The sequence below is a fragment of the Manacus candei genome, unplaced genomic scaffold, assembly GCF_025592945.1.
Source record: "Manacus candei isolate 608988 ecotype Guabito, Panama unplaced genomic scaffold, ASM2559294v1 h1tg000021l, whole genome shotgun sequence".
In the NCBI taxonomy this organism is placed as follows: Eukaryota; Metazoa; Chordata; class Aves; order Passeriformes; family Pipridae; genus Manacus; species Manacus candei.
In genome coordinates, this window is record NW_026138069.1 from 2874208 (window position 1) to 2886491 (window position 12284).

The 12284-nt window shown below is 36.9% G+C and overlaps 1 protein-coding gene across 2 annotated transcripts; it reads left to right on the forward strand.

Moving 5' to 3' along the window:
* Positions 1-207: 207 nt before the first annotated feature.
* On the forward strand, positions 208-9677 carry AGR3 (anterior gradient 3, protein disulphide isomerase family member). Of its 2 annotated transcripts, XM_051786008.1 has the most exons (9): positions 208-287; positions 405-541; positions 2771-2903; positions 5016-5079; positions 6239-6291; positions 6942-7018; positions 7276-7339; positions 8336-8419; positions 9193-9677. In XM_051786008.1, the coding sequence occupies exons 3-9, from the start codon at positions 2798-2800 to the stop codon at positions 9240-9242; spliced, it is 498 nt and encodes a 165-aa protein (XP_051641968.1). In that variant the 5' UTR covers positions 208-287; positions 405-541; positions 2771-2797; the 3' UTR covers positions 9243-9677. The 2 variants fall into 2 exon arrangements, with proteins under 2 accessions (XP_051641968.1, XP_051641967.1); XM_051786007.1 differs by lacking the exon at positions 208-287 and having other exon boundaries at positions 338-541.
* Positions 9678-12284: the final 2607 nt, after the last annotated feature.

The window sequence follows — 12284 nt, forward strand, 5'->3', positions numbered from 1 at the left end:
AAAGTTTGTTTTATTTGTTAATTACACTTCTCTACACAAAGTAACCCTTGTGTCTTCCTATTAGGTTCATACCTGTCTTCAAGCACCAGTGAACCCTGCCATTCACTGGGAACAAAAGCACCTACAGTTCCCGCTTTCGTTGGCAGTTTCTTTTTACACTGGCTATAAGCCAGAGTCAAACTGTTTGAGGGGGGAAGTAGCAGACACACATAAGCCACTATTTATTTCCAATCCTCATAACAAGACACCTGATACAAGCAAGATGAAGAGAAATGCAAGGATTCAGTGTATAAGCATGGGAACTCACAAGGATGAAAGTTGGAAGGATGGCAGAAAAGGAAGGGGGAGGGTGGAAACACACTAATTTGGTTTTCAGCTCAAAGGTTCCTCTCATTTTTTCCCAGGTGAATGCACTGTTGCTGTGACACAGAGACCTGGACAGCTCAGGTGTGCTTAAGTCACAGTGTGCTTAAATCACACTGATTTTTAACTAACCAGTTCCAGGAAGAGGACCTTCAATCAGGAGAATTGATCGCTGCCGGTGAGCAAATATTTCTCATTCTTAAGTCTCCTTTAGTACAGCAATGAGGTTTGGTTCACAAATACTTTACAAAGTTAGTTATACAAAAAGACAGTTGATAGATGCATAGAGATTAGCTAGCAAATGTTTGTTCTGGCAGAGAGTTGAAGGTAATCTATATGGTGTTATCTGTCATTGTTTTCTCTAAGTCAATTAATTAATGTTGTATCATGTAGTATCAAAAATTCAGATTATTAAATTTAAACTATCTCCAGCTGCAGCTTGATAAATTATCCTTCCAAAACCCTACTGATTTTCAATAGAATGATAATCAAATATTAAGCTTCAGATAAATATACTTGTGATTTGAAGAGATCTACACTTTGATTTTTTCTGAATACATAATGAAAGAAAGAACTGAATTGCACATTCCATGTCTGCTTTAGAAAGACATTATCTGGTGTGATTTCAAGCCATATCTATTCATGTTTAAATATAATTTTAACATGTTAATAGAAATGATAATTTGGTCAACAGCTAATTAGTAAACTGATACTAAAGATAGTTGCTGATTTTCACATAGAGTTGCTACAAATACTCATTTTTCAAGACTATAGTAGTATGGTGTAATGACCGGCTTTAGCTGACTGAAGTTAGTGGTTTGCACAAACATGGGGAAAACTTGAATGGAATTTTTGTTGAGGATTTATTCAAAAATTCTCATCCCCCAGACTTAACCAAAAATTACAGTCTCCCCTTAGGAAACACTGGAAAACTTCTCATTTTCTCATTAAACATCAATAATCTCCAATCATCATGTTACTGAGCATAATAAGTAAGCTCCAAAGGAGACTCCTTTCTAAAACTCAATCAAGAGTAGCCAACATGAATGAGCCTAGGGGAGTATGTAAAACAAAGAACAACTCTACAGTTGTGATGCCGTGTGTGGGTAAAGGGAATTGTTTTGGGACAAGACTGAAGAGAAAAATATTATAATGAATATACTGATTATTTTACCAACATAGGGAAATTTTTCAGAAATATAAGATTCTTACTACAAGATGATATTTTTTCCTAAATTTTTGCATATTTTAATATACAAATTTTTCTCCACATGAATAGAATTCTTTTCTCGGATTGAGATTGCCAGTTATTGGAAACAGAGTTTTAACTTGTTCACAAGAAACTTAACTGCTAACAAGGATTCTGCAATGTTAAGAGATTCATTAAAGCATCACTTTTCTTGCTTTTCAGTCCTAAAAAACATGACGCGTTTTCTTTTGCCAGTGCTCAGAGTCATAATTCCACACTGAATATCATTCCTCCAAAAAATGGAGTCTCTAGTGAAAACTGATAAAACTGGGTAGTATTCTGGGCTATATGCATTACATTTTTTAACTCAGTTGAAACCATCAGGTATCCACCTGAATATCAGAGTTTTCATGCCTAAATATGATTGCACTGGACTGAAAGACCTATTAATTAAAAAAAAAAAAATTGGATTTTTAATGCCTTTCTTCAACTCTTCCTTCTGTTCTCTGACTTTTATCAAGGACAGATGTTACTGAATTTCTTATAATGATCTTTGTCAGGAAGAGAATACTAAAGCAGCCAGGAGCACAGATGAATTGTTTTATTCAGAAGGACTTCAGCTGAAAGTCAGTGTAAGAAAAGCTGTGAAGAATAGGGAAATTTTTCATTGTGAGAAACTGATGAAAATTTCTTTGACATTTATCTCACAGTCCCTAACATCCTAGTTCACAGAGTGCAGACTTTAAAAATTATGGCAATTTCAACATTTTGGATGGATTTGCCAATTTAAAATGTATTATACTTGGAGGCAAATATTTGCCAATTTTCCTATTTGATTAATGAGGATATCATGAGACATCTTTTGCCAAAAAAACCCTAATATAAAACAAAAAAAAAATCCCATGCTCTTATGTTCCACTGAAATTAAGAAACCTATAGCACTGTCTTGGAATTGTCATGATCCAGCATTACAATATTTGCTAGTTCATAAGAATCAAATGAGAACAGTCTCCTGCAACCTAATTTTGACAACTGATAGCAGTGTTTCACCGTAAAATTAAGTATTTCCATTTTGCATTTTTCTCACAAAAGCAGGCATTTCTAGAACTAACCAAAGCTGTCTCTGAAGTATAGATTGTTAGAATGCCACTAACACATTGATTTACACTGTGCGAGGTGACAAAAGCATGTGACTAAAGTTGTTGCTTTGTTTTCCAGTTTCCTTGCTGCATTGAAAGGGAAATAATGCTCCATTCAACATTGGCCTTGTCCCTTCTGTTAATTGCAGTTACTTCCAACCTTGCAATGGCAATTAAAAAGGAAAAACGAGCACCTCAGACACTGTCAAGAGGTATTGTATATTTATTGTATGTAGTTACGTCCTTACCTCGCCATATGGGCCAGCAAATATTTTTCTTTTAAATGTACATTCACACTTACCAAGGTGTGTTTCTCTAGTGTTAAGTGACACTCTGAGTAATGCATGTTCGTATTTTATGTCATTTCACTCCACCACTTTACTCTTAAGGATATGACTGAGAGCCTCATATAAACTGCATAATTTATGTAACTCACATTGACCCAGCAGAAGCAAATAACCCAAAGTGAGTCTCTCAAATCAGGATGTATTTTGTAGGACTATCAGTGAAAAAATATTCTTTCATGTGCCATTTGAAAGATATTTTATTATGGCAACTTACCAACTGCTGAAACAGTTTCATAACTTCAGTTGCTATGGGACAATTTTTCTACAGACCTATTTTTGTACACAAAACCATTTGAACCATTGGTGTGGTCTTCTGCGTGACTTTTTTTTCCTTTTAATTTTTATCAGATATCCACTGCAAAGCGTGACTGTGAGTAACTCACTTCCTCGTGGCGCATAATTTTCAACCTGATTGTTAAAATAAAGACCCTGTTTTAAGTAATTTATGTCTGACCAATCCTTAGAAATACAAGCAGAAAAAAAGCTCAGCAAGCTCTTTTCCCCTTCTCCATATTCCATCTCCTTTTGGAACTATTAAGCACAAAATATCTCCATCTCCCTCCCTGACCTCTTCTACAAACTGTGCAAAGCTTGCAGATCCCACAGCTCACCTCTGAGGTTTCCCTATTCTAGCAAAGTTGCACATGTCACAGAGGTTCCATCTGAGCCTAATTGCTCCAAGACCACTTAACAAAATCATGCAACACCTGGACTATCCAAAGAGAAATTTCAAATCACTTTTTGTAAGCAGTATCCTGGGGGAAAGTTTATAATCAACCCGGTATGTAGATTAGGATTTATTGTTCCCACTAAGCCTGAATGCACAGGAGGATAGAAAAAACTCTTACATTCTGGTGGTTTTGAAAAAAAAAAGCAGTGACAGAAAGCAGGTGTTGCTTTTCTAATTCTGATTTCAGGCCCTTCGGGATGCCTTGCACACTTTACAAGTAATTTTCACAGATCAAAGGGGAATACTTAAACCTGCTCGAAAATGACTCCTACTCCTCTGTGTAGATGCCTTCAGCAGCATCTGACTGCGGCCAGGGTTGGGAAGGCACTGGTCAGCATGCCAGAATCCCATCATCAGCCAGAAAGATCTGTCTACTGAAGGAAGAGGTGATCCAGTAGAATCACAAGCAATTGTCCTGTGAGAAATCTAACAGCAAATCTGGGCTGGTTCAAGCACTGTCCAGACCACACAGAAGAAACAGAGCTCTAACCTGATCCAGATCCAGAAATTGTCTACAATTCCCATGAGGGTTGTCATGAATGGAGCCACACTGCCTAGGATGCAGGGATTTACTACAGAGGGGTTGAGACCTTTGGGAGCTGAAGGTGTAAAACCAACTAGACAATTTGCTTTTTGAGATCTCTGCTACAGATGAGCTATGAAGCTGATGATCTATTGGGATTTTGTTTTGGTGGAGACTTTTATTTAACAGTCATTCTTTTATGAAATTATTTAATTAAATTACATACTTGCAACTCCAGGGATTGAAGTTCATTACTTTGGAGTGAAATTTATAACCCAAGACTGTTCTAATGACATTCATATTAAAGCTGATCTTATTCGAGCTGTCATATTTTATTTTTCTCTTTTATATGCCAGCTTCTCTTTAAGTCCCAGGGTCAACATGAAATATGGAGCAGATAACAAAAAGATATAAAGGATTTGGGTGCTCATTTAGGGACTTCTGAGCATTTAGAAAGATAGCCAGCTAGTCTGTCAAAGAACCTGAGCTGGATACACAACCAGCTGAGATTTTTTGGGGGGTTGGTTGTTTGGTTGGGGTTTTTTAATCTTTCAGTGTACCTATCAGGAGATGTAGAATTAGTATATCCATAATGTTAGAGAACCTTTGACTAAAAAACCCAAATCTTATTTGTGTACAAGTGTTGATAAATATTAAAAAAATAAAGGAATTTGTTATTAGTTACTTTCCTGGCCACCAGCTAATCTACTTGTTATACTTCTAGGGTGGGGAGATGAAATTACCTGGGTACAAACTTATGAAGAAGGGCTTTATCAAGCAAAAAAAAGGTAAGAGATTAAAAAGTAGTATGAAGACAAAGTTGTTACTCTGACGTGCTGGAATACACTATAGTAAAACAGAACAAAGAAACACCGTGACAGCTGATCTGCAGACCACCCAGTTAAATAAAACAGACTGTGTCTATAAATAAAAGCCCTTGTAGGGATGACTCTGAAGTAACATTATGGGCTGACAATGTAATGCTGTTATTTCTTTGTCACAAGAGCAGTGTTGTCATTTGAATTAACAATGATAAATAGATACCATAATTCTTGCAATTACATCTGTTGTGTTTTAATATCATGTACCTTTGATTACTTCCTTGAAATCAGTTGCGTTTGTTCTTGCGTGGAGATATGCTGCCTCTGATGTTTTCCCCAACACTTTATTAGTTGGAATATGTCCATGATATACTCACAGTTTCTCACTGTCTTGGTAGAAATGGAAGTTCCAATCTGAATTTTCTCTGGAACTCTGCTGAAAATATATTTGAGAATTCATAACGACACCTATTCAAATATATTTTACAGTTCATTTTAAATCACAATAGTGTAGCATCAGCTATTGCTAAATTAAAGGCAAATTATTTTTAAAATAAAAGACAATTGATATCATGTATCATAGGTGAAAATGGCTAGAAACTAGCAACTCTTGACAGTGATAGCAGATCAAAGATTAGTAACTGATTTGCTGAACAGTAAATATAGTTTAAAAAAATACAGGAGAAAATGCAGAGATTTTTTTTTTTTACATCCAAAATATAAATCTTATAAAAATTATTTTATTCCTGTTCATACAGATTATTTTTATTTTCTTAATCATGGAGAACTTCATACCCAAGCAACATTAAATGGCTCTTCAGTTTGATTATTTATTATCTGGGAATGAAATTATGGAGGAACTGTTGTTTCTTTCTTCTAGAATCTCTTACTATAGACAACCTATTTAGATGTAGAAATTCTATTTCTCTGTTTCTCTTTTATGAAGTATTTATGCTCCCTTCCCTTGCTCAAAAATATCTGTAATACTTTACTGAATGTCTGTATGGTTTTACAGTGGGGTAACATGGGATTAAACACAACTTGCCTTTTTCAGTCTGCTAGTAAAATCATCTGTTTGCCTACTCGTCAAATCATCTAACTACATCTTTTATTCTTATTAACAAAGTAACAAGCCACTGATGGTAATTCATCATTTGGAAGACTGTCAATACTGCCAAGGTAATTTTGATTTTTTGTGTGTTAAAATGTTGTGAATATTTTTATAAGAAATTGAACCTATCTATATATTTACCTTACACTTAGGAAAATTTTTTAAAGAAACAGGCAAATGAAAATGTATCTGAAAATTGAAGAATTTATTACCGTTATCTACAAAAACTCCACTATGAAACTAGCCAATAAAGAACATGAAAAATACTCAGCGCTGCTGCACTGCTATCCCAAATGCAGCACTCATCAGTTTAAATTAAGAGGCACAGATTTGCTACTGACTCATTAAACAGATTTAATATTGTTTGGGTCTCCTGAACTGGTAACTAAAGAAGGAGGCGAGGATAGGGCTGCTGAAATTGATCTAACAAGAATTTTCTGAGAATAATGCACTTTTGTCAAGCCAAGACATGGTATCCATTGAGATGACAGGCTTCATAAATAACAGAAGAGAGCTTCCATTTTCACAGCTGGGACGTTGTACTGCCATGGGTCAAAAAACCCCCAAAAGCAGTCATAGAGCCCTTAAGTGTCTCCTCAGGAATGTGAATCAGCAGAGTCAGGAACAATGTGGCCAGTCTCTGGCCAATATGATGCCCAAACGCAGATGGAAAGGCAGAGTTTGAGATGGACTTCAAAGTTTATCCTGTCTTTTCTAGCGCTGAAGAAAGCTTTTGCAGAAAATGAAGAAATACAGGAAATGGCCCAAAATAACTTTGTTATGCTGAATCTCATGGTATGAAGGGTTTGGGGCGATTTGACTGGTATCTTTTTATGGTCTGTGTTTTCTCTTTCTTTGTCTTGTTTTTTCATGTCATTTTAGCTAATATCTCTGGCATTTTAGTTATATAAGTAGAGGCATTTGTGCATGCGTATTTACATACAAGTAATGCCTATCCAGTTTTGTCCTCTGGTACAGGGTTATTCACAGGTGGTACTACTCAGGAAAATATACAGAAGTATTTTAATAACTAGCTTTCATTTTTCTGCCAGCATGAAACCACAGATAAAAACCTGTCACCTGATGGCCAATACGTGCCTCGAATCATGTTTGTAGGTATGTACATTTATGTATCTTCAAGGATGTGATATCTGAATTATGCCAGTGTTCTTTGGGGACATCAGAATCATTAATTTTGCAAGAGGTAAACAGATCGCTGCCTCTGTTGCATACTTTGACCCTTGTAAACTTCCTTAAATTAGAGATGTGTTCTGGAGGGTACCTAATTTTGACCTGGGGACAAGATGCTTAAAAATCTATTAACATCTGGGCTTTTGCTCTTCGTGCTTCTTCCTAGTGCTGTTACAAGACAAAGTTCACTGAAAAAGTCAAATATCTGACTGAATGTAGATGTCTATAGTGTGGATATTACCACAGAATAAATCAATAGTCAGTGGCATCTAAGGAACGATTTATCCCATTGTAAAGCAGATTTCTGGAATGGATCAAATTAATTATGCCCCAGAGTGCCTGTTCATTTTCACTGATTGAACAGGAAGCCTAGAGTGACTAGCTCTTTGGTGGCAGTCAAAGTTCAGTGAGATGAAGCCCACACTCAGACAGAGAGCAGTGCAGTTACAGGAGTCAGTTAATTACCAAAAATCTTGGAAGGGAAACTGGAAGAAGATATGTCCACGATAACCTGTTCCCATGCTGGGAACATTAAGAATCATGAGATTTTGGTTCTGAAGTCTCTAGGTAGGTCATGCTAATATTGCTGTAGGGATGCATGACCCTCACTGTGTATGCATCCAGCCAAATTAGCTTCTCCTGATGTAAACCCAGAACTTGTAAAACAGGATATTTTCCTTTAAATATGGATGAAATGCATGTGTAACCTAGCACTTAAAAATAGCTGCATAATATAAAAATGAGCATAAGCTTTTGTTCAGGATTTCTCCAAGTAAAGAGCAGTTGGCTGGAACAGAGCGTAACGGCCTCGTAATTGCCTCATTGATGAAATCAGAAACAGAGCTGACAAAGCAGTGCCACACAGTCACCCACAGCTGTTGTGGGAATGGAAGGCAGTGATTAATACAATTACTTTTTCAGACCCATCTCTCACAGTACGAGCTGATATCACAGGAAGATACTCCAACCGGCTTTACACGTATGAACCACAAGACATACCATTCTGTAAGTGCCCCCTTTGTTGAGTTTGCATTTCACATTGTAAGCAGCCAGATACCCCATCCCAATCATGTGTGCGTGAGAATCCATTAGGATCTCAAAGTAAAGAATAAATACTGTGGGTGAGCATTTGCAATAAATTATAATGGTCTAACCTGTTCAAGCAAAACAATCACACCTATTGTCCCATTGAATTTATTGGGGCTACTCAGGCAAGAAAAATTGAAAGATCGTGGGTGAGAACTTTCAGGATCGAGATCTGAGCAGTTTGCTGAAGAACAGAGAAAGTTATACTTATGCAAGTCGGACATTCAAAAGTATCCAACTGTACAATATAAATAGCCAGTGGTGGGAGGGAATCAGTAAAGAAATGCTGGTGCTTACCTCGGTATCACCTAACACACATATTTCAGAAAGGAATGTGATTTTTCAGGTTCAGCCAGTCCTCGCTCTATATCATCTATCTGACACCAGTGCAATATCTCACCACAAATATGCACATCACATCTGATTACCAGGCTTGCTGTTGAGAAATGAGGGAGTTGAAAGGGGCCTTGTCAAATCCCTTTAAGTTAAACATTCTAATTCATTAAACTTTTTACCTTCTGCTTTAGGAACAATGCCAGAATTTTCACAATAGAAAGCTCTAAAATATAATGTTTGACCATGAATTCATTTCAATGTGAACAATTTACTAAATCAAAGTAGGAAGGGGTTTTTTTAATTGTACAAATGCACTTTTAATATATTTTTACAGTTCTTATTTATTTTTCTTTCAGTAATAGAGAACATGAAGAAAGCACTACACCTCATTCAGACTGAATTGTAACCAGCAACAGTGAAATTACCATAACCTCTACGAGGTGAAGCTGCACCTCTGTCTCTACTAGAATTTTGAACTCTTACCAAGCAGTTTGGTATATCAGATTTCTTAAGAACAATTTGGAGAACAAATACAGAAAGACTATCACATCCATTTGCAAAACAAGAAGATAAATATATTAAACACTTTGAAATTAGTTATCTGAATAACTGAAAGTGATGGTTTAAGGTGCGGCAACTTTGAGCTGTATTTTATCAATCCAACTCTGACCCTATTAAGTCAGCTATGAATTCTGACCAGGAATTATAAACAATCTTTTGGATCTCTATTTGCAATTTATTACATAAGTGAATAGCTGCATGTTGGCTCTCCATTTTAATTTTTATTGCAAGAAGCTTGTTAGTTGTTAGTTTACCTCTGCTTTATACACTTATTTCTTGTTAAAAGAAAATAAACTTTGGTGTCAAATCAAACAAGAAAGCTCTTCTGATAGATTTTGGAATAGCTTATACAGAAAAAAAACAGTGATCTGGGCTTAGCTTTCCCCTGTGTAATCCTTTAACTATTGTTCCGATAGCTGAAAACAGGACAGAAATTCCAGACTGAGCATGTGGTCTCAGTGAGGTGATAACCATCAAAGAGCAACTACAGGTTTTGCTATGATAAAGATACAGTGAAGCAAGAGAGATGGAAGGAAATAGTCCCAGAACCCCACTCTTAAGTGAGGATAAGTGATGCTTGTAAAGTCTCATATAGCAAAAATGAGGAGGTTTTTCCTAGCTCTTTTCATTTAAACAGTGCACTTGAGTCATGGGAAACTCATCCCAGGTCGTTCCCTCTTTCTGTAGCATTCCACCATGAAGGTGGCGGCTTATTGAGAGAATCTGTAAATACAAGGCCTTTGGAAAATTTCCCTAGGATCACTGTATGCGAGGGTGGACACCTGTTTGAGTAAAAAGCTGAAGTAGTTTATCATCCCAGCAATGTAATTTTTTGTTAGAGTAAAATAGTCATCAATTCACCTGCAGCAGGACCGTGTATGTTGTGTGACATGCAAAACACCAGCGTCATTTGTGCTACCTGCTGTTTCCTATGGTGCTGCCTGAATACACACATAAAAGATGAAGGAAGGACTTCTGCAGCACAGCCTTGCTAATTTATAATACCTAGGAGTTATTTGTCATGAATTAGTTATATTGCACCTATCTGTTTCTTCAGAATTACTTAAAATTTGGATATAAGTGTATATTCCAACAGAGTGGTGATAAATTACCTGTACATGAAGAGGAAAAATTACTGTATTAGTCATTAATAATAACAATATCTTAATAATCAGTTAAATGATTTTTTTAACCTATAGGGAAAATGCTAGAAGTAAAATTAAACTGGAAATCACATTTTTTTTATTTGTGTTTAGCTCTACCCATTTTTATCTATTCCAGATTTGGCAACATTTCCCAGTCTGTAGGCATTGCTCTTGCAGGCATGCCAGTGATGTTCAGGAGAAAGGGATGTGAGCTAGCTGCCAGAGATGACACAGGATAGCCATGACAGCCACTCAGCCTCCTTTTCTCCAGGCTAAACAACCCAGTACCCCCAGCTGCTCCTCATGACACTCGTGCTCCAGATCCTTCACCAGTTTCGTTGCCCTTCTCTGGACACGCATCTGCCCTGCTGGCCTTCCTCTCAATTCTCACCAATAAATACTCAACCCTATCATCAACATCATCAAGCTCTAGACAATCAAAAAACTCCCCAAAAAATAGGGCTGCCCCACCACCTCTCATTCCTTGCCTGTCCCTTTTGAAGAGCTCATAGCCATGCATTGCAGCACTCCAGTTATGCAAGTCCTCCCACCATGTTTCCATGGTGGCAACCTACACCACAGTTTCCAGCTTCACAGTCTTCCAGCTCTTTCTATTTGTTGCCCATGCTGCGTGTGTTGTGTAGACACACCTCAGTTGGGCTATTGATCCTGCCACATTTTTAGGGGAGAAGCCCTGATCCCTACATGACCATTCTCAGGCACTCCCATATTTTCTAAGACATCAATAACCCTTGTGTCTTTGCTGCTGTATGGATCTCCATCCCCTATCTCCACTGAGACCAAAGGACCTTGCTAGCACACCATCCCTCAAGTATTTGTGTGCCACTACCAGGCTTATCTCTAGCGAACATGGTTTTATCCTCTTCAAATCTAATTTAAAATTCTTTATTCCTTTAGTGCATTCACTCATAAGCAAAGAGATGTCTGGAATCCCAAAAGATTTGTGATACAGAACCACAGTCCAGAACTTGCTTGGGCTCAGGAAAGCTAAACTCCATAGTCTGTCTTACCTCAGTGCTGCAAGAGAAAATAAATTGTAGAATTACCACTTATTTGGATTGTGGAAGAAACAAGCAATGAAACGTCTGGGCCTAGAAGGCTACTGTTGTTTTGCTAATTTTTGACATTTAATATTGAGTCAGCAGACAGGAAATAAACTGTGTGAATTAAATAAAATAAATAACCAAATTTTCAGAATAATACATTGATTACCTACTTCATTGTTGAACAAAAGTTAGTCTTTAGATCTACACTGCAATGCATGTTATTTTAACACTTGAAGAAAATCTGGATGAATTTCCAAAGGTATTATTGATACTGATTACACCTATAATCTAGAACAATATTTTCTACTGTTTGTAACAGTTTTAACAAACCACTCATTCGAGCAGAGAGCAGCCACTTTCCAGATGTCACAGGCACATAAGTACCACTGTGTCAGATGAAATCTCTTTGGTGAGTGGCTAAAGGGGATTTCACTCTCTTCTTTCCTTTCTAAAATCCCTGTAGGTAGCTGGCTGAAATCTGTTCTCAGCCTTCCAAAATGAGACTAAATTTTTGTGATGTAGATCCAGTCCTTTTGGTGGAGCTAGATATTCAGGTAAAAAAAAACCCTGTATGTTGCACACGTACTTTTTATTCACAGCTTCATTCAACAATCATCCTTAATTTTAGAGCTGTGACTGTATTTCTGTCTTCTCCTCTTTGAAGACTGTTTTGCC